Source organism: Muntiacus reevesi, chromosome 1 (assembly GCF_963930625.1).
Source record: "Muntiacus reevesi chromosome 1, mMunRee1.1, whole genome shotgun sequence".
In the NCBI taxonomy this organism is placed as follows: Eukaryota; Metazoa; Chordata; class Mammalia; order Artiodactyla; family Cervidae; genus Muntiacus; species Muntiacus reevesi.
In genome coordinates, this window is record NC_089249.1 from 117,817,737 (window position 1) to 117,842,683 (window position 24,947).

The 24,947-nt window shown below is 35.4% G+C and overlaps 1 protein-coding gene across 4 annotated transcripts in view; it reads right to left on the minus strand.

The window, feature by feature from the left end:
* HS2ST1 (heparan sulfate 2-O-sulfotransferase 1) overlaps positions 1-24,947 on the minus strand; it is a 171,165-nt gene that overhangs the window by 51,498 nt on the left and 94,720 nt on the right. Inside the window, exon 1 of one of the 4 annotated variants that reach the window (XM_065909652.1) lies at positions 19,930-19,948. The exons of the other annotated variants lie outside the window; for them this stretch is intronic. Coding sequence (XP_065765724.1) covers positions 19,930-19,933 — 4 coding nt within the window. The 5' untranslated portion in view covers positions 19,934-19,948. Of the gene's footprint in view, positions 1-19,929; positions 19,949-24,947 lie in introns of those variants that run through there. 4 annotated transcript variants of the gene reach the window in all.

Consider the following 24,947-nt stretch of genomic DNA (forward strand, 5'->3'; position numbering starts at 1 on the left):
TAAATTTGAAGATAAAAACCCTCCCACAAAACAAAGTACAAAAAGCTTTCCACAGGAAAAACAATAGGCCCAGGTGGCTTCACTAGAAAATTTTACCAAACATTAAAGAAAAATACCAGTCCACACACACTCAAAGAAAACTGAAGAGAACACTCCCGAACCCATTCTATGCAGTCAGCCTCACTCTGATAGCAAAATGAGAAAGATATTACAACATTAGGGACCAAATCCCTTATGAACACAGAGGCAAAAATTAACAAAATTTAGAGAGGTGAATACAATATATACAGAGGTAATTATCATCCATGTAGTTTTTCTCAGAAATGTATGGTTGATTTAATATTCAAAAGTCAATGAAATTCACCATATTAACAAGCTAAAAAAAGAAAAACCACCTTAATATATACAAAGAAAATGTTCAACAAAATCCAACACCCATTCATGACAAAAATCTCAGCAAACTAGGAATAGGAGAAAACTTTCTCAAAATGATAATAGAGTATCTTTAAAAAAATCCACAGCCAACATCATTCTTTATGGAAAGATTATATGTTTTCCCCTAAAAATGGATATAAGGCAAAAAAGTCTACTCTCAGCTCTTTTGTGCAACACTGGCCTACAAATTTTAGCCAACTCAGTAAGGAAAGAAAAAGCAAATAATAAGGAACACAGATTAGGGAGCAAGAAGTACAACTATCTTTTATCACAGAATGCTTGTCTGTGTAGAAACCCCTACGAAGTGTACAGAAAACCTACTAGAGTTAATATTTGAGTTTAGCAAGACTGCAGAATACAAAAATCAGTATACACAAATTAATTTATTTCTATATACTAATCAGAAATTTTAAAAAATCTAAAGACCACTTAAAACAGTATTTTAACAAGGACAAATTCTCAAAAAGATATGCAAGACCTCTACAGTAAAAATTATACAACAATGCTGAGAAAAAAAGTAAATAAGACCTAAATAGGAAAGTATATCATGTTCACAGGTGAAAGACTGTTGTTAAGAGGCAATTCTCCCCAAATGTACATAAAAGATGTCATAAAATTTCAATCAAAACCTAGCAGGCTTTTTTGGTATAAATATCTGGTACCAAAACTCTATAATCTTTATACAAATGCAAAGGATCTAAAATAGCCAAAACAATTTTACCAAAGAACAGAACTGGAGGATTTCTACTACTTTATCTCAAGACTTATTATCAACTTACAGTAATCAAAATGGTATGATATTGGTGTAAAGACAGACATCAAAATCAAAACAGAATAGTATATTCAGAAATATAACCACACATATATGTTCAACTGATTTTTGACAAAGTTATTTAGTATGACAATTTAAATGAACCTATCATTTTTTTAAAAAAGGTATCAAAATAGCCTGAGAGCCATACATTTAAACAAATTAAAAGGAAACTTCCATCTTACCTTATATCATGCTCAAGAAGGAATTAAAAATGGATCATAGACCTAAATGTAAGAACTAAAATAATAAAACTTCTAAAGGAAACATAATCCTAGCAATTTTGGGTTTGACCAAAAAACACAAGAACTACAAAAGCAAAAATCAATATAGTCAACTTCACTGAAATTAAAAGACACAAAAATCAGAAGGAAAGCCACAGAATGGGAGATCATACTTATAAAATACATGACAAAGAAAAGCCTTGCATTTAGTATATATAGAAAACAATCAATATAATTTTTTTAATGGATAAAAGACTTGAACACTTACTCAAAGAATCACAGAATGCAGATAACAATGTGAAAAGATGTTCGAAATCCCTCGTCATTATGGAAAATTATTAAAAGCACAATGACATACCACACATATAGAATGGCAAAAATTAGAAACTGACGATACCACATCTTCACAAGAAAGTGTAGAAACTGGAATGCTTATGAACTGCTGGTGGGAATACAAAACAGGACCACCACTCTAGAAAAGTTTGACAGTTTTTTAAAAAGCTAAACATACATCTAACAATAAAACCTAGTCATTCCACGTCTAGGTATTTATGCAAGGAAAATAAATAACAACATATATATTCATTCAAGTCAAGTCCAAACATTCACCTTTATGGGAAACACCAATATGTCCATCAGCAAGTAAATGACTAAACAAATGGAGGTATATACATACAATGGTTTACTACTCAATAACAAGGAAAGACTTATTCATATATATACACCGTGTATAAATCTCAATATCATCACACGAAGTTAAAGAAGCCAGACCTTGTCTCCCTCCCCCACAATGAAACATACTGTATAACATTAACATAATATAGAGAGTAATGAACAACAAAGGTGTTAATTTCATAAAGTTCACCTTTCAGTCAACTGTTTGTTCCCAAATTAGTTTAAACCAGTTATATTTAATAGTGTAATTGCATAAATCAATGATACATGCATGCAAAAAACGAGAGAGCTGTTGCTTTTGTAAAAATCAAGTTGGAAGACTGGGAAGACCCAGCAGAAATTGCTCTTAGATCAGATATTAACAAGACAATACAAAAGACTTGAAGAAAAAAATCTAGAGATCTAGATTGCTTTGCAAAGGTCTTAATTTTCTTTACTACATTTTATAGAAGCCCAAAGTGGATATAAATTATTACAGATGTGCTTTCTAAAACTGTTATAAGTAGACCCATATTTAAACAAATGCACACATATATTTTGACTTAAAATAATTAAGGTACAATTCTTACATGCATCAAACAGAAAATAGGGGCTTAATCTCATTGAATAAGAAGGGTTCCCCTAGGGCCTTTTGAATTCACTTTTATTTAATGGAAAAGCTAACAAACTCCTGGAAAAGACAGATTTATAGCATCAGAAAGAAGAGGAAAAATAATATATAATCTCCCCAGCCAAATGTAACCCTATGAATATCTGCAAACATTTCTTTACTGTCTTTTTTCCGTACTTTTTAAAAATAGTGATCATAAAAAAAAAAGTGATCATAACATAAACACTTTCATATATTGCCTTTTTCCCTTTAACTTTACAAACATGATAGTTTCCCCCTATATTGAAAACTTTTATTTGGAACAATTGCAGCTGGTACAGGCTTCAAAAAGTACACACACCAAGGATATACATATTGACGTCAATCTGTACTGAGGGACAAACAAAGTCACTCATTTCCCTTCTTGAGTTGAACAATAGGAATCAAAGATAATATGGACTAAGGAGAGCTACAAATTGGATTCCTGATGAAGACGCCATAGGCAATAAATAATTGCTTCCTTAAAAAAAAAGGCCTGACCTGACCTATTATTTCTCTTTATTCTGATTTATTACCTCAGCTTATTCAAATCTATACAAATAGCTTCTCAGAGAAGACTAAAACAACCAGAAGATTGCTGTTACTCAAACAACCACCTTTGGCGATTATCAAAGCATTTCCCACTTCAAAGGAGAACAGTAAAAACAACTACCTATGTGGAGATTTTTAGATGCAGCTTCAAAAACATTTCTCACTTCTGTAAGACAGAAGTATATTCTGAAATTTCATGCCTGGTAGCTAGCGTCTGCTTTTCTAAGTTTGCATTCTAGGGAATCAATAAAATAAATACAATAAAGATGTCAGCAATGATAATGGTGTCAACTAGAAAGCTAAGAACAAGTAGAGCTGTAATGTCCAAAAATGTGGGCAATGACTTTAGATGCTCTTCATTTTCTTAGTTTCTAGTTCCACATAACAAAAGTAATGCCACATTTCAAAATTATATGACTGAATACTGCCATTAATACTGCTTCTCCTGCTGAGTGTTTTTGCCTATTGATTGTTCATCAAAGATCTTTTTTAAGCCCAATTTTCAATGGTGCTACAAAAATTTTAAAGCATTTTACCTAAGTTGCTCTAAGACTTGAAAATACAAGGGTGCTAAAAAAAAAAAAAAACCACACACACACAAGGGTGCTTTTCAGCTATTTCTAAGTTTTCTAAAATAAATATTATTTTTGGAATCCAAAGAAAATTTATTCTCACAGAATGTATTATAGCACAAATATAGTCACCAGCTAAAATTTAAAGAAATACATTTCTATTCATGCATTTTGTGGTTATATATACACATTTGTTGATGGATATTAAAGCTGATATATAGAAAGATAGACCTGATATATTTAATAAAATCCCATTTTAAAAGCCGTTTTTATACATATAAACATACACATCCACTTTTTTCAATGAGAAGGATATCAATTTGGTTCCAAGTGATCACACACAAAGCAATGGATACAGACTAACAACACAGAATATTATACATCTGACTACTTCAGGATATAGTAACACCAAATTGCTGTTAGTTGGTCCTTCAAATAGGAGGAAAAAGATGAATCTAAATTTAATAAATTTAGAATAAAAATTTTGCTGATTAAATCAGTCATTTAAGCACTTTTATTTGATCTCATAAAATGGTTCAAATTAAAAGTTTAACTTAGAGTCACCTATAAATTAACCACATAGACTATATACAAGACTAACCTTAATAGTCTGAGTTCTCAGATTTTCAGAATTTCTTGCTTTCTGTGCAGAATCATCAATGGGAAATAGAACTCATTCTAAGGATACAGATCTAGGTTATTATCCCTTCCCATCAGCCTGTCTCTCCACAAAACAGTACTTAAATTATCACAAAGACACTGCCTTTCTCATATCACTTCTTTCTCTTTTAGCATATTTTGAGTTGATGGCATAATTAATGGAACTGTTTTCTATATGGAAAAATTTGTTACATGCACACCTTATAAAAAATGGGCCTGCTATTCCATGGGCAAAATTTAATCTTGAAAGGAGGGGAAAGAAGGAGAATAAAATAATAACATGATTCCTCTTCACCTTCAATTTTTTGGGTTTTTTTGGCCACCAGGGAATTCCTTCACCTTCAGTTTTAATGGCCACCATGAAGAGAGCACATTTCAGACTTGCTTTTAGCAAACATGCAGTCATTTAATTTTTCATGTGGCATTAAACTTTAAAAAAAAATATGGGAAGGAAATTCCTATTAATCATATACTTTTTACACAGTATTTAACATATTACCAAACATAAAATATAGCCCATTTGAATCTATGCAATGATGACTACATAAATACATAATTTCAATATATTTGCCATCTTGATACTCCAGCAAAACTAAATACTATACAAACTCTCATAATTTATTTTGAAGGAAAAAGTCTTATGTGTTTAGTGGGCAATGCAAGAGAGCACTTCCCCTCTATTTAGCATAGCTAAAATCTAACTACCCCAAAGTATTAAAAGCATAGAAAGATAATGGACTTTCCATGCCTATTTTTAAAGTAAGTGCTATAAAAAGAAATAGCAACTCAAAATGGATTAGAGACTTCAATATAAGAATTAAAATCATAAAACTCCTAGACAAAAACACATAGGAGACATCTTCATGGTCTTGGCGATGACTTCTTATATAGAACAGCAAAAGCACAGGCAACAAAAACAGAAAGAGACAAGCAGGACGGCATCAAACTAAAAAGCTTCCATACAGCAAAGGAAAATGACATAGAATAGGGGAAGTATTTGCAAAACACATATCTGATAAGGAATTATTACCCATAATTTATAAGGAACTCCTATAACTCAACACCAAAAATACAAAAATTCAATTTAAAAATGGGCAAAGGACTTGAGTACATGTTTTTCCAAAAAAGACATACAAATTACCAATAGGTATAGGAAAAGACATTCAACATTATTCATCATGAGGGAAAAGGAAGTCAAAGTCACAGCGAGGTATCCACACCTGATAGAATAAACATTATGAAGGTAAAAAATCTAGAAAATAATAAGTGTTGATGAAGATGTGGAGAAAATGGAACTGTTGTGCTCTGTTGGTGATGTAGCCACTTATGGAAAACAGTATTGAGGTTCCTCAGAAGAATACGGGAACACTGTATGTTCCACCAACCCCACTTCTGGGTATTTTTCCAAAGGAATTGAAATCAGGACGGAAAAAAAGATATTTGTACTCCCATGATCATTGCAACATGATTTACAATGCCCACAAGGTAGAAACAACCTGAATGTCCAAAGACAGGAAAACGGATGATGTGTGATACACACACCAAACTGCACCCATGGGAATACTATTTAGTCATGAAAAAGGAAATCCTGTCATATGTGACAATATGGATGAACCTGGAGGATGTTACACTAAATAAAATAAAGGACAAATAGTCACAAAAGGACAAACACTACATGATTCCACTTACAGGAGGCATCTAAAGCTGTCAAACTGGTAGAAATGAAAAGAGAATGGTGGATGCCAGGGAATTAGAGGAAGAAGAAATGGGCAGTCACTGTTCAATGTGTCTTATTTCAGTTGTACAAGATAAAAAAAAAGTCCTAATAGAGATCAGGTGTAAAATTATGCTTATAGTTAACAACTATAATTAACAATAATATACTGTATACTTTTTTTGCCATGAGGGCTAAAACAAGGTTCATGATTATTTTTACCAAATATTCTTTCCATCAGAAAATTAAAAACAATTTACAACTGTATGTAATTGGAATTATGTTAAATTTATACATTACTAGGAAAGGAAAAAAGCAATATATTCAAGTGATTCAAACATAAAGAAGTATTTTTCAAAACACTATGCAACAAAAAGTCTCAAGAGGTCCTATACCCATACACCCAATTTCCACCCTTCACAATATGTAACCACTATTATTTGTTATCCTTTCAGAGATCATTTTATGCATATATGAGCTAAAATAACTAAATACCTCTCTTTGACACCAATATTAGAATATATACCTTGCCTTTGTTTCTTTTAAATGTAAATATATCTTAAAGATTTTCCCACATAGAGATCTTCCTTGTTCCTTTTTATTTTTTAAGGAGCAAGGCATTTCAGTGTAGACATATCATTATTTATTCAATCAATCTTAATGATGAACATTTAGCTGGTCTCTTTTCTTTGGCCATAAAAAATATTCTAACAACTGGTACATTAAGTTATGGAATTTTTCAGGTGCTCAAGAAAAATAATGAGCACTGAAGTCTTTATTGAAACTTTTTTCCCCAACATGTTTGGCTGACACCCTTCAACAGAATTTTTGTTTTTCTATAAAAGGGAGGGTTAGGGTTAGATAATCTCTATGATCTTTCCTAACACTAATTTTTACCAGATTTTCCACAACATGAAGTGAGCACAAGATGGCAGAGTATAAGGATGTGTGCTCATCTCCTGCGAGACTCCAAAATTGCAACTCACTACTGACTTGCGATCCTAAAAGATGATGCTGTTAAAGAGCCGCACTCAACACGTCAGCAAGTTTGGAAAACTCAGCAGTGGCCACAGGACTGGAAAAAGCCAGTTTTCATTCCGATCCCAAAGAAAGGCAATGCCAAAGAGTGTTCAAACTACCAGACAGTTGTACTCATCTCATATGCTAGCAAAGTAATGCTCATAATTCTCCAAGCCAGGCTTCAATAGTACATGAACTGAGAACTTCCAGATGTTCAAGCTGGATTTAGAAAAGGCAGAGGAACCAGAGATCAAATTGCCAACTCCATTAGATCATCGAAAAAGCAAGAAAGTTCCAGAAAAAATCTACTTCTGTTTTATTGCCTATTCCAAAGCCGTTGACTGTGTGGATCACAAAAAACTGTGGAAAATTCTGAAAGAGATGGGAATACCAGACCACCTGATCTGCCTCCTGAGAAATCCATATGTAGGTCAAGAAGCAATAGTTAGAACTGGACATGGAACAATGGATTTGTTCAAATTTGGGAAAGGAGTACATCAAGGCTGTATATCGTCACCCTGCTTATTTAACTTCTATGCAGAGTACATCATGCAAAATGCCAGGCTGGGTGAAGCACAAGCTGGAATCAAGATTGCCGGGAGAAATATCAATAACCTCTGATAAGCAGATGATACCACCCTTATGGCAGAAAGCAAAGAGGAACTAAAGAGCCTCTTGATGAAAGTGAAAGAGGAGAGTGAAAAAACTGGCTTAAAACTCAACATTCAGAAAATAAGATCATGGCATCCAGTCCCATCACTTCATGCAAATAGATGGGGAAACAATGGAAACAGTGACAGATTTTATTTTCTTGGGCTCCAAAATCACTGCAAATGAAGACTGCAGCCATGAAATTAAAAGACGCTTGCTCCTTGGAACAAAGTTATGACCAAACTAGATAGCATATTAAAAAGCAGAGACATTACTTTGCCAACAAAGGTCCATCTAGTCAAAGCTATGGTTTTTCCAACAGTCTTGAATGAATGTGAGAGTTGGACCATAAAGAAAGCTGAGCGTCAAAGAAATGATGCTTCTGAACTGTGGTGTTGGGAAGACTCTTGAGAGTTCCTTGGATGGCAAGGAGATCAAATCAATCAATCCTAAAGGAAATCAGTCCTGAATATTCATTGGAAGGACTGATGGTGAAGCTGAAGCTTCAATACTTTGGTCACCTGAAGCGAAAAACTGACTCATTTGAAAAGACCCTGATGCTGGGAAAGATTGAAGGCAGGAGAAAAAAGGGACTACAGAGGATGAGACGGTTGGATGGCATCACCAATTCAATGGATATGAGTCTGAGCAAGCCCCCGGAGCTGGTGATAGACAGGGAAGCCTGGTGTGCTGTAGCCCATGTGGTTGCAAAGAGTCAGACAAAACTGAAAAGCTGAACTGAACTTCCAGAATATATCACATACAATAGTCTTAGCTTCCACTTTCTAACTTTCAATTACTTTTATTGAACTTGTTTTCACTTGACATTTAATTTTGAAATATTGTCATGACAGTAACCCTAAAGGTAGATGTTGCTGCTACTGCTAAGTCCCTTCAGTTGTGTCCGACTCTGTGCGACCCCATAGACGGCAGCCCACCAGGGTCCCCCGTCCCTCGGATTCTCCAGGCAATAACACTGGAGAGGGTTGCCATCTTCTTCTCCAATGCATGAAAGTGAAAAGTGACAGTGAGGTCGCTCAGTCATGTCTGAATCTCAGCGACCCCATGGACTGCAGCCTACCAGGCTCCTCCATCCATGGGATTTTCGAGGCGAGAGTACTGGAGTAGGTTGCCATTGCCTTCTCCAAAGGTAGATGTTAGAATAATATATAAGAGTAAATAAATTACATACTTTTATGTTGAGTTTCCAGGATGGAACCCCAAACTCAAAATGCATGAACTGTCAAATATTTCATTATACTTAAAATAATTATTTCATTGATAGTGATGGACTTTGCTCATCTGTACATTCATTGATACACTTCACTATTTTTCTTAGCAGTAAAAGACTCATTATGAGATAATTGCTGAGTGTTAAGGACACAGCATATTTTCAAAGAAGAGACCAAAGCCACCTTGATCAAATGGATGATCATGACCTAAGCAAACATAATTTGAAGTCTTTTAAACTGCAATATTATGAGGGAGTATAGTTAAGTCTATGGCTATTAATAGGTAAAATTCCATTGGTTAAAATATATTCATCACTAATTCTATAAAGTTTTTCATTGCATTCTTCTCCCATAAAAACATCCAAAATCAAATTCTTAGATGAATGAACACTGACGAAGAAAGAAGCTCCCAATAAAATGTTAAATGAGAAAAGAACCCACAAAAAGAATACAGACAGAGGATCTCGATTTTACTAAAAATAAAAATTATACACATACACACAAAGACACATAATATCTTGTGAGCAAAAACTGGTACTATCGCTCTGAGGGCAATTTGGCAACATAACAACATAAGCCCTATGCCAAGCAATTTTATTTCTAGGTACCTACTAAAAAAGCATTTGCTTGTGTGTACAAAGAAACATGAATCATAATGTTGACAGCTGAACTGTTTATAATTTGTTTAAAAAAAAACTGGATAGAAGCTAAAAGTCCATTAGCAGAATAAATAAGTGCGTATATGCTACACAGTAGTTAAAAAAACTAGATTTAGAAATATCAACATGGCTAGATGTTAAAACTATTGAGGGAAAAATGCAAACTACAGAATCACAATACACTATGATAAACATCTCTGCAAATAAAACTTTTATATGGTTACATACGTATGAATAAAAATATTGACCAAAATATACTAGATGAATATACATCCCATATATAATAGTTATGTTAGCTCTGTAAGAAAAATGCCTTCCAGGAGGCAGAACCTGCCTGCCAATGCAGGAGATATAAGAGATGAGAGTTCAATCCCTGGGTTGGGAAGATCCCCTGGAGGAGGGCATGGCGACCCACTTCAGAATTCTTGCCTGGAGAATGCCATGGACAGAGAAGCCTGGCGGCTACAGTCCACTAGATTGCAAAGGATCAGATGTGACTGAAGTGACTTAGCACACACACAAAAGAGAAATAGATGAGAATTGGGATGGTGTCAAAATAAACTTTAGCTTTATTTGAAATTACCTATATTTTAAGAAATATTTTTTAAAATGTAGCTATATTTAAAAGTCTGGAAGTAAACATGCCTGTTAATATTTGATAATTTTCACAGCAGTGATTTATCTCCTTCTTTGTACTTTTCTGTATTCTTTTAATTTCTAAAATGTTAAGAGAAAAATACTGAAGACAACTTATTTATTGGACCACATTCATTCATACATTCATACATTCATGCAGAATAAATGGAAAGAATAGATTACATTTTAACTTGTGTTTTTCAAAAGCAAGATACAGTGAGTAATTATAACAGTTACTCAACTCAAACCAACTTTGCAATCTTCAATTGTTAGTGCACATCACAGGGAGATATTTTTCATTTTTGAAGCAAAAGAGAACTATCTCCAAGACATTTACAAATCACAATATAATATAATTAGCAAACATTCAGGTACCTCTTTTACAACCAGAAAATGAGCACATTCAAATAACAAAAAGCAGAAGTTTGGAGCTCATAAAGAAAATGTCAGTATATCCATGAATGTGATTAAATTAGACAATAAGGGAAACAAATGCATTTATATTATTCATTTCACTGGAAGAGGAAAAACATTTCAATTACCAAAATGAGTAACACTTCATTTAACAAATATTGTTGGGAAATGAAGTGACATATACAAGTGAATTTTCTAGATAACTGGAGCTTATCTGTTTAAAATCAAAACCTTTCAACTTAACCATTCAAATAAAAACCTCTCAAAAATCACATACTTCACTGTGGTTTAAAACACATATTGAATACATCCAATGTTTTCCTTAAAAGATATAGGTCAGCATTCATTCATTCACTCACTCATTCTGCAAATAAGATTTGTTTCCAAGGAGTTTGCAATACAAATATTCAAGATTAAACAATCTAAGATAATTTTAGTTAGTTCATCAACTGAAAAATAAAATTCTACAAAAAAATTAAATATCTAAGTACTTCATCCCACTTCTTCCCTAAATAAATCGTCCAGTCAAACTATCAGTCTCCATCAGGTAGTCTATGTTTTTACATCTTTGAGCCTTTGCTCAGTATTCACTCCACTTGGAACATCCTCCCTCTGACAGCTATTAGAAACCTGCTGATCCTTTAAAGTGAGTGAAGTTGCTCAATCGTGTCCGACTCTTTGCGACCCCGTGGACTGTAGCCCACCAGGCTTCTCCGTCCATGGGATTCTCCAGGCAAGAATACTGGAGTGGGTTGCCAGTTCCTTCTCCAGGGGATCTTCCCAGCCCAGGGATCGAACCCAGGTCTCCCGCATTGCAGGCAGATGCTTTAACCTCTGAGTCACCAAGCCATCTCAAATTTCAACTACATTGTGAATGGTATTTCTTATCTTCCCAATTAAACCAACTGTGTTAAAAACGTAAGATATCACTTTCCTGAACAATCGTACTAGAATTTACAACAGTACTGAAAGTTGAATTTTATATCCTGCAGGAAGATGAAGATTTACACAAAAAGTATTAATTGAGTAACAGGGTCATACTCATACTCCTCACTTGTAAAATACAAGCAGCAGCAAACTTGCAAGGTTACTGTGAAATGTACAGCTTATACGGTGTCTATAAGCAATGGTGGATACACAGTAGATGCATGAAAAAAAAAGTGTAACTGCTCCTGAATAATTTGTCTCCCACTATATACTGTATATTGGCTATTTTCCTATAATTCTAACATTTGCAATATAAAGAATTTACATTTTCATTTATCAAGGCATAACTTACTATGACCTTCACTGGTATCACATTAAGCTGTTACTACTATAAATTCAATTTTTGTTTCAACACTTTCAAACAAATTAAAGGGTAGATGGTCCATTCAATTTTTACTCTGATCAAGATTAAGAACTACTTCTTTATCTTTGAAAGCTAATAATCCTTTTATATTTGCCAAATACTACTCACTAGACAGGTAAAACAATCTGTTCACCTACTGTGTCTCAACTGATAAACCACTTTCCCACTTCTTTGTTATACTTAAGCTCATAATTGTTCACTGTGGTACTGAATATTGCTATTCACTATAAGGAATTGCAAGTTCACTCAACACAGTATAATAATGGCATTATAGAAACTAAAAACTTAACCATTTTAAATTAAAATTAGCATTGAAGAGTCAGAGAAAGAAGATAAGTTCAGAGTTCTACTGTGGAGCTACTGGGAGGGCATTTCATTCTCATACTAAAGCGTCTTAGTAGTAATTGTGTGACAGTCTTGGAACTCCAGCAGAAAACTCATATTCCCTTCTAGCAAAGATTCTTTATTACCTATTACTTCTGAGTACCCAACGGGGTTTTTGGACTTCATCCATTCTAGTTTGCCAATTATGTATCAGTCATCAGAGGAATATTTATGGATAAAATGATATGACGTCAGATATGCTACAGTGGGGGAGGTACAGATGAAGCAAGATTCTGTGTAAGCTGATTAGTTGCGATAGCTTAGTGGTATAGAGATTCATCTTACTATTATGTATGTCTTGTAAATGTCCATAATAATTCAAAAATATATATAATCTCAGCTTCCACAATTTATTAAAACATTTAAATAATGGCATTTATCATTATTTTTCAACCCAGAGGCTCATCATGATTAGAAGACTGGGTTTACAGCATATTAAATGGATTAGAAAAAAAGCAAAGATTGGGAATGAGTCAGATGAAAGGAAGGAAATTATTTTTATAAAGGGCAGTAATCACAGATGGTCAAATTGAACCAGCTGTTCATCCAGAAAATCTGTGGGAGTTAATCTGGAGCCTATTCAAAGCTTAATTATACTGGTCTTTCATATATACATTTCATAGCTTTTTAGGCCAAGAATATCTGTTATTGGGACTACTTTCACTGTCAAAATAATTGAAAAAAAAGGCAATAAAAGAAAAAGAAAAACCAAATGCATTTTTTTATTAAAAACAAGAACTCAGACTAGATAAACAGTAAGCAGGACTGTGAATAAAGAGAATACTGATTACTTTGGAAATTAACCTCTGCCACTAAAAAGCTGTCACTGCCAATATAGAATAATCTATGAATATCTGTTCCAAGATAAAATAATTTGTTATAATAATTTATAAAAGGATCAAAATAACAAAAAAGAAAGCCTCAAATTTATCAATAACAAACAAAGATGTCTTAAATTTATCTTAAAAGTTAGTGGTTAAAATTAAACCTTCAATTAAATTAGCATTTTAATATTCAAGTCCATTTTTGACTTTTAACATATAAAATTATGCAGGGCTGGGAAAGAGAACTTACATACCACAGTTATTTCAAAAAAGGTTAATTTTCATTCAATACTGTTTATAATGCTAACTTCAAAAACAAATAAGTTTATAAATTTATAAGCTTCTATATCATATAATCAATTTAAATGTTTCTCTATGATACTGGAAAATTTCTCATAAGCCTGATATTCTTAGTCCACTCATGAACAAACCTTTTCATATGAGCTATTTGCAGAACAATGTTTACTGATTAACGAGTACATTTAAGAGCAATTATTTTCTTAATTTTCTCTAGCCATTATTACTGGAGTCTTATTTAAATAGGACTTTTTTACATTTTAAAACTGCTTTACAATCATTTTTAATAATTAACCATGAGTAATTCAATTATCTCTTGTAACCACGAAAGAAAAATGGTGCACTGAAGCAGTAAAGTATGCCATAAAATATTGGAATTATAATATCATGGTGGTACAGTGGAACATTTTCCATCTTAGCAGAAAAGTGAAAGAAAGTGAGAGCGAAGTCGCTCAGTCATGTCGGACTCTTTGTGACCCCATGGACTGTAGCCTACCAGGCTCCTCCATCCATGGGATTTCCCAGGCAAGAATACTGGAGTGGGTTGCCATTTCCAACCAACACTTAAACTTTCTCATGTGTTCTTTAAAAAATGGTCACACAACGTTTTTAACCTTTCAAACTTTGTCATCTCCACTATCTAAGCAATATTCTTCTGTCCATTATCATCTTAAACAGTATTTCAATCGCAGTTTAAATCAGTAAATTTTAAACAAATTTATATTAAGTATTCAGTCAGAATTAAGAACTAGGAAAGATCTTAGAGAAGTGCTACTCAAAGCACCCACCTCAGACCAAATAAGGACCCTGCGCATGAGTGTAAATCAAATTCACTACTCCTTTAACCAAGTCTTCTACAAAAAAATCAGCCAAATTAAATAGCGTACTCATGCTTTAGCTGATGTGCATTCTGGCACGAGCTCCACATATGCTTGTGGACTGGCAATAAATAGTTCAAAGACTAGCAGACAGTCTGTGAACCACACTCAGTAGCACAGTCTGAGATCAACTGGCTCAGTAGATCTTAACCCAGGCTCCATATGAGAATTATTTGGGAAACTTCAGAAAATGTGAACACCTAGGACTCACCCTTCAGAGATTCTGACTGACTTACTGGGTTTTGGTTTACGGCTAGGGCATAACCAAGCCCACTGGGGCTTATTTCTGCTGATCTAGACCCATTTCACTCTACACATGAAAACAGAAACTTAGAGAAACAAAAAACTTACTCTTAGTTTACAAGACCAGAGAACCAAAGAACCGACATTCAATACAAGATACTTTCCACTATATCCCATACTTAAGATCAGTTACAATTATTACAGCACCATTTTATATTCAGGATACTATGGGAACAAAAACATTAACTTTCTGCTGTCTATTAATAAAGTAAGGAATGACAAAGTATAAGTATTACAGGGCTAAATTTAGGTCACTTGAAGAATTAATATCTTCCTCAAGATATAAATTAACTTCTGTTACTTAGGAAAAATTTTTAAAAAATTAGTAAGCTGTTTTAGAACAACTACAAATATTCCTTATAGACAAGAACATATCTCAGTGAAAAGGAAGGGTTAACAAACAACAGTGGCTTCAGTGGGAACTGCATAACTAAGTGAAATTTAACTGAGAGGACTAGTTGTAACAGAGCTGAGTACCTTAATTATATCAGCACATCAGCTGTGGATACCAGTATCTGGGGGAAAATGACTTTTTTCAAAAATATCAAACTATTTTTAATAAAAAATGCAATCATAAACTATTGGCTTGCTATTGTAAAGGGGGATAAGAGGGCATCTTTTTTAAACACGTTATCTTTTAAATCATAAAGACAGCCGTATCTCTGTAAGTACACTGTGCTCTAACTGCAAGAAAAAAAAAAAACCCACACGTAATTTTACTCAAGTGATAAGGCTGTGATTGCAAAATCAAAGTCAAATTTTAGATTATAATTTTTTATTCATGTTACATTCTGCAAATCTTAATACCTGAAGAATCACAGTTAATAAAGAAAGGAAAGGTTTTCAAGAGACTCATGAAACTTTAGGTCAAATTTTTAACAGAGAGTTGAGGTGTTGGGGGTGGGTAGTAAGTTCTGTGGAATTTTTAGTGAACTCAGTAATCATCCTGAAAAGAATACATCTTAAATCACTGATGCAAAGTATATGCACAGCTAAGTCCCTTCTAGAGACAAAAGAATTTCAAAAATACAAGTTTATTTATTTTTCTTCATTTATTTTTATTAGTTGGAGGCTAATTACTTTACAATATTGTAGTGGTTTTTGCCATACATTGACATGAATCAGCCATGGATTTACATGTGTTCCCCATCCCAATCCCCCCTCCTGCCTCCCACCCCATCCCATCCCTCTGGGTCTTCCCAGTGCACCAGCCCTGAGCACTTGTCTCATGCATCCAACCTGGGCTGGCGATCTGTTTCACCCTTGATAGTATACTTGTTTCAATGCTATTCTCTCAGAACATCCCACCCTCGCCTTCTCCCACAGAGTCCCAAAGTCTGTTCTGTACATCTGTGTCTCTTTTTCTGTTTTGCATATTGGGTTATCATTACCATCTTTTTAGATTCCATATATATGCATTAGTATACTGTATTGGTCTTTATCTTTCTGGCTTACTTCACTCTGTATAATGGACTCCAGTTTCATCCATCTCATTAGAACTGATTCAAATGAATTCTTTTTAACGGCTGAGTAATATTCCATTGTGTATATATACCACAGCTTCCTTATCCATTCATCTGCTGATGGGCATCTAGGTTGCTTCCACATCCTGGCTATTATAAACAGTGCTGCAATGATGGGGTGCACGTGTCTCTTTCAGATTTAGTTTCCTTGGTGTGTATGCTCAGGAGTGGGATTGCTGGGTCATATGGCAGTTCTATTTCCAGTTTTTTAAGGAATCTCCACATTGTTCTCCAAAGTGGCTGTACTAGTTTGCATTCCCACCAACAGTGTAAGAAGGTTCCCTTTTCTCCACACCCTCTCCAGCATTTATTGCTTGTAGACTTTTGGATAGCAGCCATCCTGACTGGCGTGTAATGGTACCTCATTGTGGTTTTGATTTGAAAACTGCAAGTTTAAACATGAAAGGAACATATAACTGTGATACTAAAATATAATAATAGAGATATTCCACAGCTTTCAGTGCCACCTCTTAAGCTACTGTCTCTTAATTCCAAATTTACCCTTCTCTACTCTGCCCTGTGATCCTGAGGCTGGAGATCTACAAATGACATCTGCTCATTCAACCCTCCAATATCTATGCAACCAATTACCTATATAAATTCCCTCTGTTAAAATGCATAGTGCATTTCTGTTTTATTGACGGAACCCTAGCTGGTACCATCTCTATTGTGATACTTGTAGCCATTTAACCTTAAGTAATTACCTTAATTGGAGAATATAGCTTTCATTATTAAAATATACATTAAGCATGATTAGCACACTACAGGGATATTCACTAAATGTATACCTAAAACAATATGTAAAATAAAACTTACAAAATATCAGCTTTAGAATGAACTGTATAAACCAAACAGTATAAAATAACACTGTATTGAAAAGCTCAGTTCAGTTCAGTTGGTCAGTCCTGTCCGACTCTTTGCGACCCCATGAATTGCAGCACGCCAGGCCTCCATGTCCATCACCAACTCCCGGGGTTTACCCAAACTCATGTCCATTCAGTCAGTGATGCCATCTAACGAACTCATCCTCTGTTGTCCCCTTCTCCTCCCGCCTTCAATCTTTCCCAGCATCAGGGTCTTCTCAAATGAGTCAGCTCTTCGCACCAGGCGGCCAAAGTATTGGAGTTTCAGCTTCAGCATCAGTCCTTCCAATGAACACCCAGGACCAATTTCCCTTAGGATGGACTGGTTGGATCTCCTTGCAGTCCAAGGGACTCTCAAGAGTCTTCTCCAACACCACAGTTCAAAAGCATCAATTCTTCGGTGCTCAGCCTTCTTTGTAGTCCAACTCTCACATCCATATATGACTACTGGAAAAACCATAGCCTTGACTAGACAGATCTGTGTTCACAAAGTAATGCCTCTGCTTTTTAATATGCTGTCTAGGTTGGTCATAACTTTCCTTCCAAGGAGTAAGCGTCTTTTAATTTCATGGCTGCAATCACCATCTGCAGTGATTTTAGAACCCCCCAAAATAAAGTCAGCCACTGTTTCCACTGTTTCCCCATCTATTTGCCATGAAGTGATGGGACCGGATGCCATGATCTTAGTTTTCTGAATGCTGAGCTTTAAGCCAACTTTTTCACTCTCCTCTTTCACATTCATCAAGAGGCTCTTTAGTTCTTCTTCACTTTCTGCCATAAGGGTGGTGTCATCTGCATAGCTGAGGTTATTGATATTTCTCTCGGCAATCTTGATTCCAGCTTGTGCTTCCTCCAGCCCAGGGTTTCTCATTCTGCATATAAGTTAAATATACAGCCTTGATGTACTCCTTTTCCTTTTTGGAACCAGTCTGTTGTTCCATATCCAGTTTCACCTGTTGCTTCCTGACCTGCATACAGGTTTCTCAAGAGGCAGGTCATATGGTCTGGTATTCCCATCTCTTTCAGAATTTTCCACAGTTTCTTGTGATCCAGACAGTCAAAGGCTTTGGCATAGTCAAGAAAGCAGAAATAGATGTTTTTCTGGAACTGTTGCTTTTTTTGATGATCCAGCGAACGTTGGCAATTTGATCTCTGGTTCCTCTGCCTTTTCTAAAACCAGCTTGAACATCTAGAAGTTCACGGTTCATGTATTGCTGAAGCATGGCTTGGAGAATTTTGAGCACTGCTTTACTAGTGTGTGAGATGAGTGAAATTGTGTCCTAGTTTGAGAATTCTTTGGGATTGCCTTTCTTTGGGACTGGAATGAAAACTGACCTTTTCTAGTCTTGTGGCCACTGCTAAGTTTTGCAAATTTGCTGACATATTGAAAAGAGTTCCTATTTTAATGACAACAATGACCCCTAACTGAGAGCTCAATATAATACGGTGTTGGGTACTTTACTTTTTCTTAATCCTTATAGCACCGTTCTAAGATACATTATACTTGTTTTATAATTGAGGAATTTTTAAAGTTACTTTTTGCCCAAGGTTATAATAGTAGCACAGCATTCAAATTCAGATTTGAATCTTCTTGATGCTAAAAAAGGAATAAATCACTCCTTTTCACCATTAATCCTGACAGGAATCTCTATAAAAACTCTTGCTACCAAATGCATTTATAACAATGCTCTTTCAATTGTTAATAGCTATTAGCAAGTTAGTCTGATATCTGTCTCCCTGTATCTTCTATACCCATTAGCCATACTTTTGTCCTTTGGAGAAACACTGAACTTAAACTAATGCCTACTAATGACATCTCTTAAAATATTAAAGACTCAACATGTCTGTCCTTTGTCCTGTTTTCTCTTTCTCTAATTTCTCCAGTGGCTCTTCACCACTTAGCTTCTCAAAGATGGAAATGTCCCTCTAGTATGACCCCAAAGACACATTTAAATCAAAATCCTGGAAACGGAATAATGTCTTAAGTACAGGAGAATGCCCACTGCTTGAAGAAAACAGTAACACAAATACGTTAGTGATTCAATCATCCTCAGTCTGTTTTACATGTGGAATTCTGTATATCAAATTTTCTTACAGACATGCATATTAAAAGGCCCACTCACTTATTCCATTCAACATATCCTTCCTTTGCACCTGGTAAGAACTAGGTATCATGCAAGCTGTTAAAGAGACATAACTAAGACACATCTCTTGTCTTTAAGAAATTCAAAGTTTGGCATTGTCAAGGTAATAGCATGCATCTCAGTTTCATTCTCTTCATGTTAGCACACGAACAGGCATTACTTTTTATGCAAGTAATAGCATATTATACATACTGTTCTAAAACCCACTTTTTAATCACAGCTTGACAACATTACACATCAGTTTGTGTAAGTGGTTATTCTTAACAGCACAGTATTCCTCAGAAAGCATGAACTATAACTTATTTAACCAATGATCTGTTAATAAACATTTAAAGTGTCTTACAATTTCTTTTATGACAAACAATTGCTGCAATCAATAACCTTGTAAATACATCACTGCAAGGTAAGAATACACAAATCACACATACCTCAGACATCAACCAGCTTTCTGAGTTTACTGCCTGTGTCATAAGCCTTACCCATCGATACCGGCTATTACACGTTTCCATCCCACTTCAGGTAACCTTCCTTCCACCACTCCACAGTAATTCACAGGATACAACTCTTTTAGGATCCACTTCCACAAGCAAACTTCATGTTCTCTTCAAGGCAAAGTACCGTATTTATTTTAGTATAACTGTTTTACACATGTAACATCTGTTACAATTTTATTAGAATCATATACTTTATGTGTGCCACTGATGAAGTTTTTGAGCATTATGCCTCTAATCTCATTTTTCTGGCAAGCCCTGTTCACCTAGTGCAGTGATTTTTAGGAACACATGCCAAATTATGTAAAAACTGACTGTACACTCTCAAAACAATGCATGAGGATAAAGTAGTATACTGGAAATATTTTAAATCTTATTGGGTTGGTCAAGAAGTTTGTTTGGGTTTTCTGTAACATGGAAAAAACAGAGGGAACTTTTTGGCCAACCCAATAATATGATAGGCAACCCACCCACTCCAGTATTCTTGACAGGAAAATCCCATGGACAGAGCAGCCTGGCAGGCTACAGTCCGTGGGGGTGCAGAGTCGGACACGACTGAGTGAGCATGCAAACACACAAAAAGTATCCTAGAGTTAGCTGGCATTTAAATCATATTTTCAGTATGAAGAAAAATTATCTTCAACAAATAAAAATATATATTATCTAATTAATGAAACTAGTTCATCAAATTAAAATAATCTCTGTCAAAACAGATCTACTAACTTTAGCCATTCTATTATTTTTCCTTTCTAATCTTTCAAAAGAATTTTGGAAAGCCTGTTTATCTCAAAGCACAGAACTGTGTTACCTATGGACAGTTCTATGATCTTGCACTCCACATATTATAAGAAATAGGACACCATTTTCTTACTGGTGTAAGTGAAAAGACAACTTTTGGTTGAAATATACGGAGTTGATGGATCTCTAATATCACCAATTACACAAAAATAATATTCTAACTATCAACTTCAGATTTTTTTTTTGTTTGAGAATATGAACAGGACAAGCAAGCTGAGTACTCTGGCTTATAAGGCTATAATTCTTCATTATCCCAAATATGGATTCATCAAAGAAGTTGGAATTTTTGTAGAGCAAGCAATTATTGGCTGGGAGGACTCAATATCATGTAGTCTCTGAACAAAGTCTAAATTGCGTGCTTCTTGAAAACTCAAAACAAGCATGCTAGGAATGAGAGGAGGACATATCTATAAGGCTGGTGGGATGGGCCTACAAGGAATCCATTTGTATGTAATGAAAGAACGTGCTACTAAAGACAAATCAGAGGAAACCTTCAGGTAAACTCTCCACTAAATCCCTTAAATTACCCCTTAACTAACTTCCTAGCCAGTATTTGGAGGGGGGAGCTACCCTAAACAGGCAGCAAGCTACAGTTAGGAAACAAAGGACCTTGATATTAAAGCTGGGGTTTGTGGGGGAGGGGAAGACTCTTGGGTGTACCTTTACGGAATGATCATCAAAACTGTTTATTGTCACATTTCATTTGTATGAAGTCTAAAGATCTTGTTACGGGCTGAACTGTGTCCTCCCTGTGATGATATAATTTATATACGATAAATTTAAATTCAATCGACCCTTGAACAACATGGAGATTAGGGGCACTGATCCTTGTGCAGTTGAAAATGCACATATAACACAAAGTTGGCCTTTCTTTTCTGTGGTTCCTCTGTATTCACAGTTCTGCATCCATGGTTCAACCAACCATGAATTCTGTAGTGTTGTATCATTCACTATTGAAAAAAACTGCCATATAAGTGGACCCGCTAGGTTCAAATACATGTGTTTAGGTGAAAAGTGAAAGTGTTAGTCATTCAGTCTTGTCCGACTCTTTGCAACCCCATAGACTAAAGCCCACTAGGCTCCTCTGTCCAGGCAAGAATACTTGCTCTTCTCCAGACAAGAATACTGGAGTGGGTAGCCATTCCCTTCTCCGGAGGATCTTCCCGACCAGGGATCTGGGCCACGAGGGAAGCCCCGTGTTATTCAAGGGTTAACTGTAAATATTTGGTCTTCACCCCAGCTCCTGGCCAGAGCTCCTAAAACCCTTATAATTTACTAAGTGAAAAGAATGAAAGGAGCATCTTTTGTTAAAACATCTGGTCTTTTGTCCTCTATTTCTGAAACAGCTCCAGAACCATAAAGGTGAAAAGAGTCTCTTATGTTATTTATAATAAACCCTTTAAAACCACATTTGAGTATTCGTTAATGAGGTGATTTTTGGAAAGCACCTAGGCAACCTCGGGACGGGTGCCTGGTTGTCAGGGGAATCTGGGGAGGGCTGGAGGTAACCGCCGATGATTTAATCAATCATACCCATGGAATGAGGTCTACATTAAAACAAACAAACAAAAACCTAACCGACGGGGTTTCGGTGACCTGCCAGATTGCCGAATACATGGAGGAGCTGGGTGGCTGGCGCACCTGGAGAGGGCATGGAACGCCACATGCCTCCCCATTCCTTATTCCACCCATCGCTTTCATTTGGCTTTCCTGAACTGTATCTTTTTCTAATAAACCAATAATCAAATAAGTCAATGTTTTCTGAGTTCTGTGAGCCACTCTAGCAAATTATCAAACCTGAGGAGGGGATGTGGGGACTTTTAATCTACAGCTTCTTGGTCAGCAGCATGGGTGGAAGCAGACCTGTATGACTGATGCGAATTCCAGGTAGTTAGTATCATAAATGAATTTTACAACACCCAGCTGGTGTCTGGAGTTAGAAAACTGGCTGGTGTGGACAAGCTCACACACTTGGGATCAGTAATGTAGAAGAGCAGTGAAGGCAGGAGAGCTGTCTCCTTTCACCCCTAAAATTTGTACGTTGAAGTTCTAACCTCAGTACCTCAGAATGTGACTGGGTTTGCAGACAGTCTTCAATTCAGTCACTCAGTCGTGTCTGACTCCTTGTGACCCCATGGATTGCAGCATGCCAGGCTTCCCTGTCCATCACCAACTCCCAGAGCTTGCTCAAACTCATGTCCATCAAGTTGGTGATGCCATCCCACCATCTCATCCTCTGTCATCCCCTTCTCCTCCTGCTTTCAATCTTTCCCAGCACCAGGGTCTTTTCCAATGAGTCAGTTCTTCCCATCAGGTAGCCAAAGTACTGAAGTTTCAGCATCAGTCCTTCCAATGAATATTCAGGACTGATTTCCTTTAGGATTGACTGGTTTGATCTCCTTGCAAGGGACTCTCAAGATAAGAGTCTTGAAAGAAGTAATTATGGTTAAAATGAGGTCATCTGGGTGGGCCCTAATTCAAGTTGACTGGGATCTCTTTAAAAAGAGGAGATTATGACACAGACAAGCACTTTCTGAGGATAGAGGGAAAAGACAGATATTGTAAAGATGAGGGGAGAGACCTCAGGGAAAAAAATCAATGCTGCTAACACCTTTATCTTAGTTCTAGCCTCCAGAGCTGTAAGAAAATAAATTTCTGTTGTTTAAACCATCCAAATTGAGGGGATTTGCTATGGCAGCCCTAGCAAACTAATGCAGACAATAAAACAAGGGAAAATTAAAAATTATTCAAATTAACTACAGTATCTAAAACGTCTGAAACTCAGGATACTTAGTGCTGTGTTGTGATTAAGAGTGCTGTAGCACATTGATTCACTTCAGCACTTCATCTAGTGGAACAGGAAAAAAACTCGTCAATGACCAGAGAGCTGCTAACCAGACCTGAGAACAGGAGACACATTTCTAACAGTGGACTAGAGGCAAACACACTCTGTGAGAACTAAAAACCATGGAATTGCCCAATACTTTATGAAACAATAAGGACCATCATTTTTATCTCCTTTCTTCTGCCCCTCAATTTTAGAGTCAAAGAGATTTGAAACAGCTATAGTTCCATGTGACAAGGAAAATGATTTCTATTTAATAAATGTGAACATACTCTCAAAATAAAATTTAGCAAAAATTATAATAAAAATCTCAAAACAGTCCCACCCCCAGAGTTAAGCCACACAAAATAATGTATGATATGCTCCATAATAACTGAAAAAAATTTTTTTAAGATATTCAAAAGAACTTTGTCTCCCTGACTGCTCAGCTTCCATTATTAGTATACATGTGAGCAAACTGATCAATTTCTATGGAAGTCAGAAAAAAGTTTTTACTGTTGACAGCACACACACACATTCAATAGCAGATGCTGTCATCAAATTGTAGCATTCAGTTACTCTGCTTTGAAATTAAGTGAAGTACTTGTTTAAAAATGTTTTCTCATTAGACTATACAATGATCATTTTAAATTCTATCTGCTATAATAGGACATTTCTATCACACTGCAATCTGGACTGTGCTATAAACACTATTGTACTTGAACAGATGGAAATCATAAAGTGATATTTAGCTACTGATTTCCTGTCATATAGTTTTGCAAACTGAAAAAAAGAGAAATCAACATTTGCAATCAACTAAAAACAAAATACTATCTAGTACGCTAAAGACACGCTAATGTGACATAAGAATATAAATGCTTTCAACTTAATGAACTGTGGCTTTCAAGGAAAAAGAAAATATTAAAGTGACACCTCACAAAGTTAGTCAAGACTGTGAGGTGTGGCAGCAGGGCTCAGGGAAGGAAAGAGGAGATATATGCCTGGTACTGTGCACAACAGTTTCAACAGATCAAGTGACAGATTGAATGTCTTCTAGTGAACTTACCATTAAGTTAAGAAATAGCCAAATGTATTAAGGAATATTCTTTGAACTTTAGAGCTTTAATTTCTTTACAAATAGGGAGATGATACATACAACCTACTTTATAAAATCACAAAAGAAATTAATAAATTTATGCCCAGTACTATATAATGCCAAGTGATTTTAATTCCATGGAGGGTTTTTTAAAACTCATTGGTAGATGAACATCTAAACTATTAACCACACAACATAAGTTCACACAGCAAACTGGCTACTAGGAAGTAAAGAAAACATAAATGAATATAAACATAGCAGATATAAGGAGCAACCACTACCCAAGGA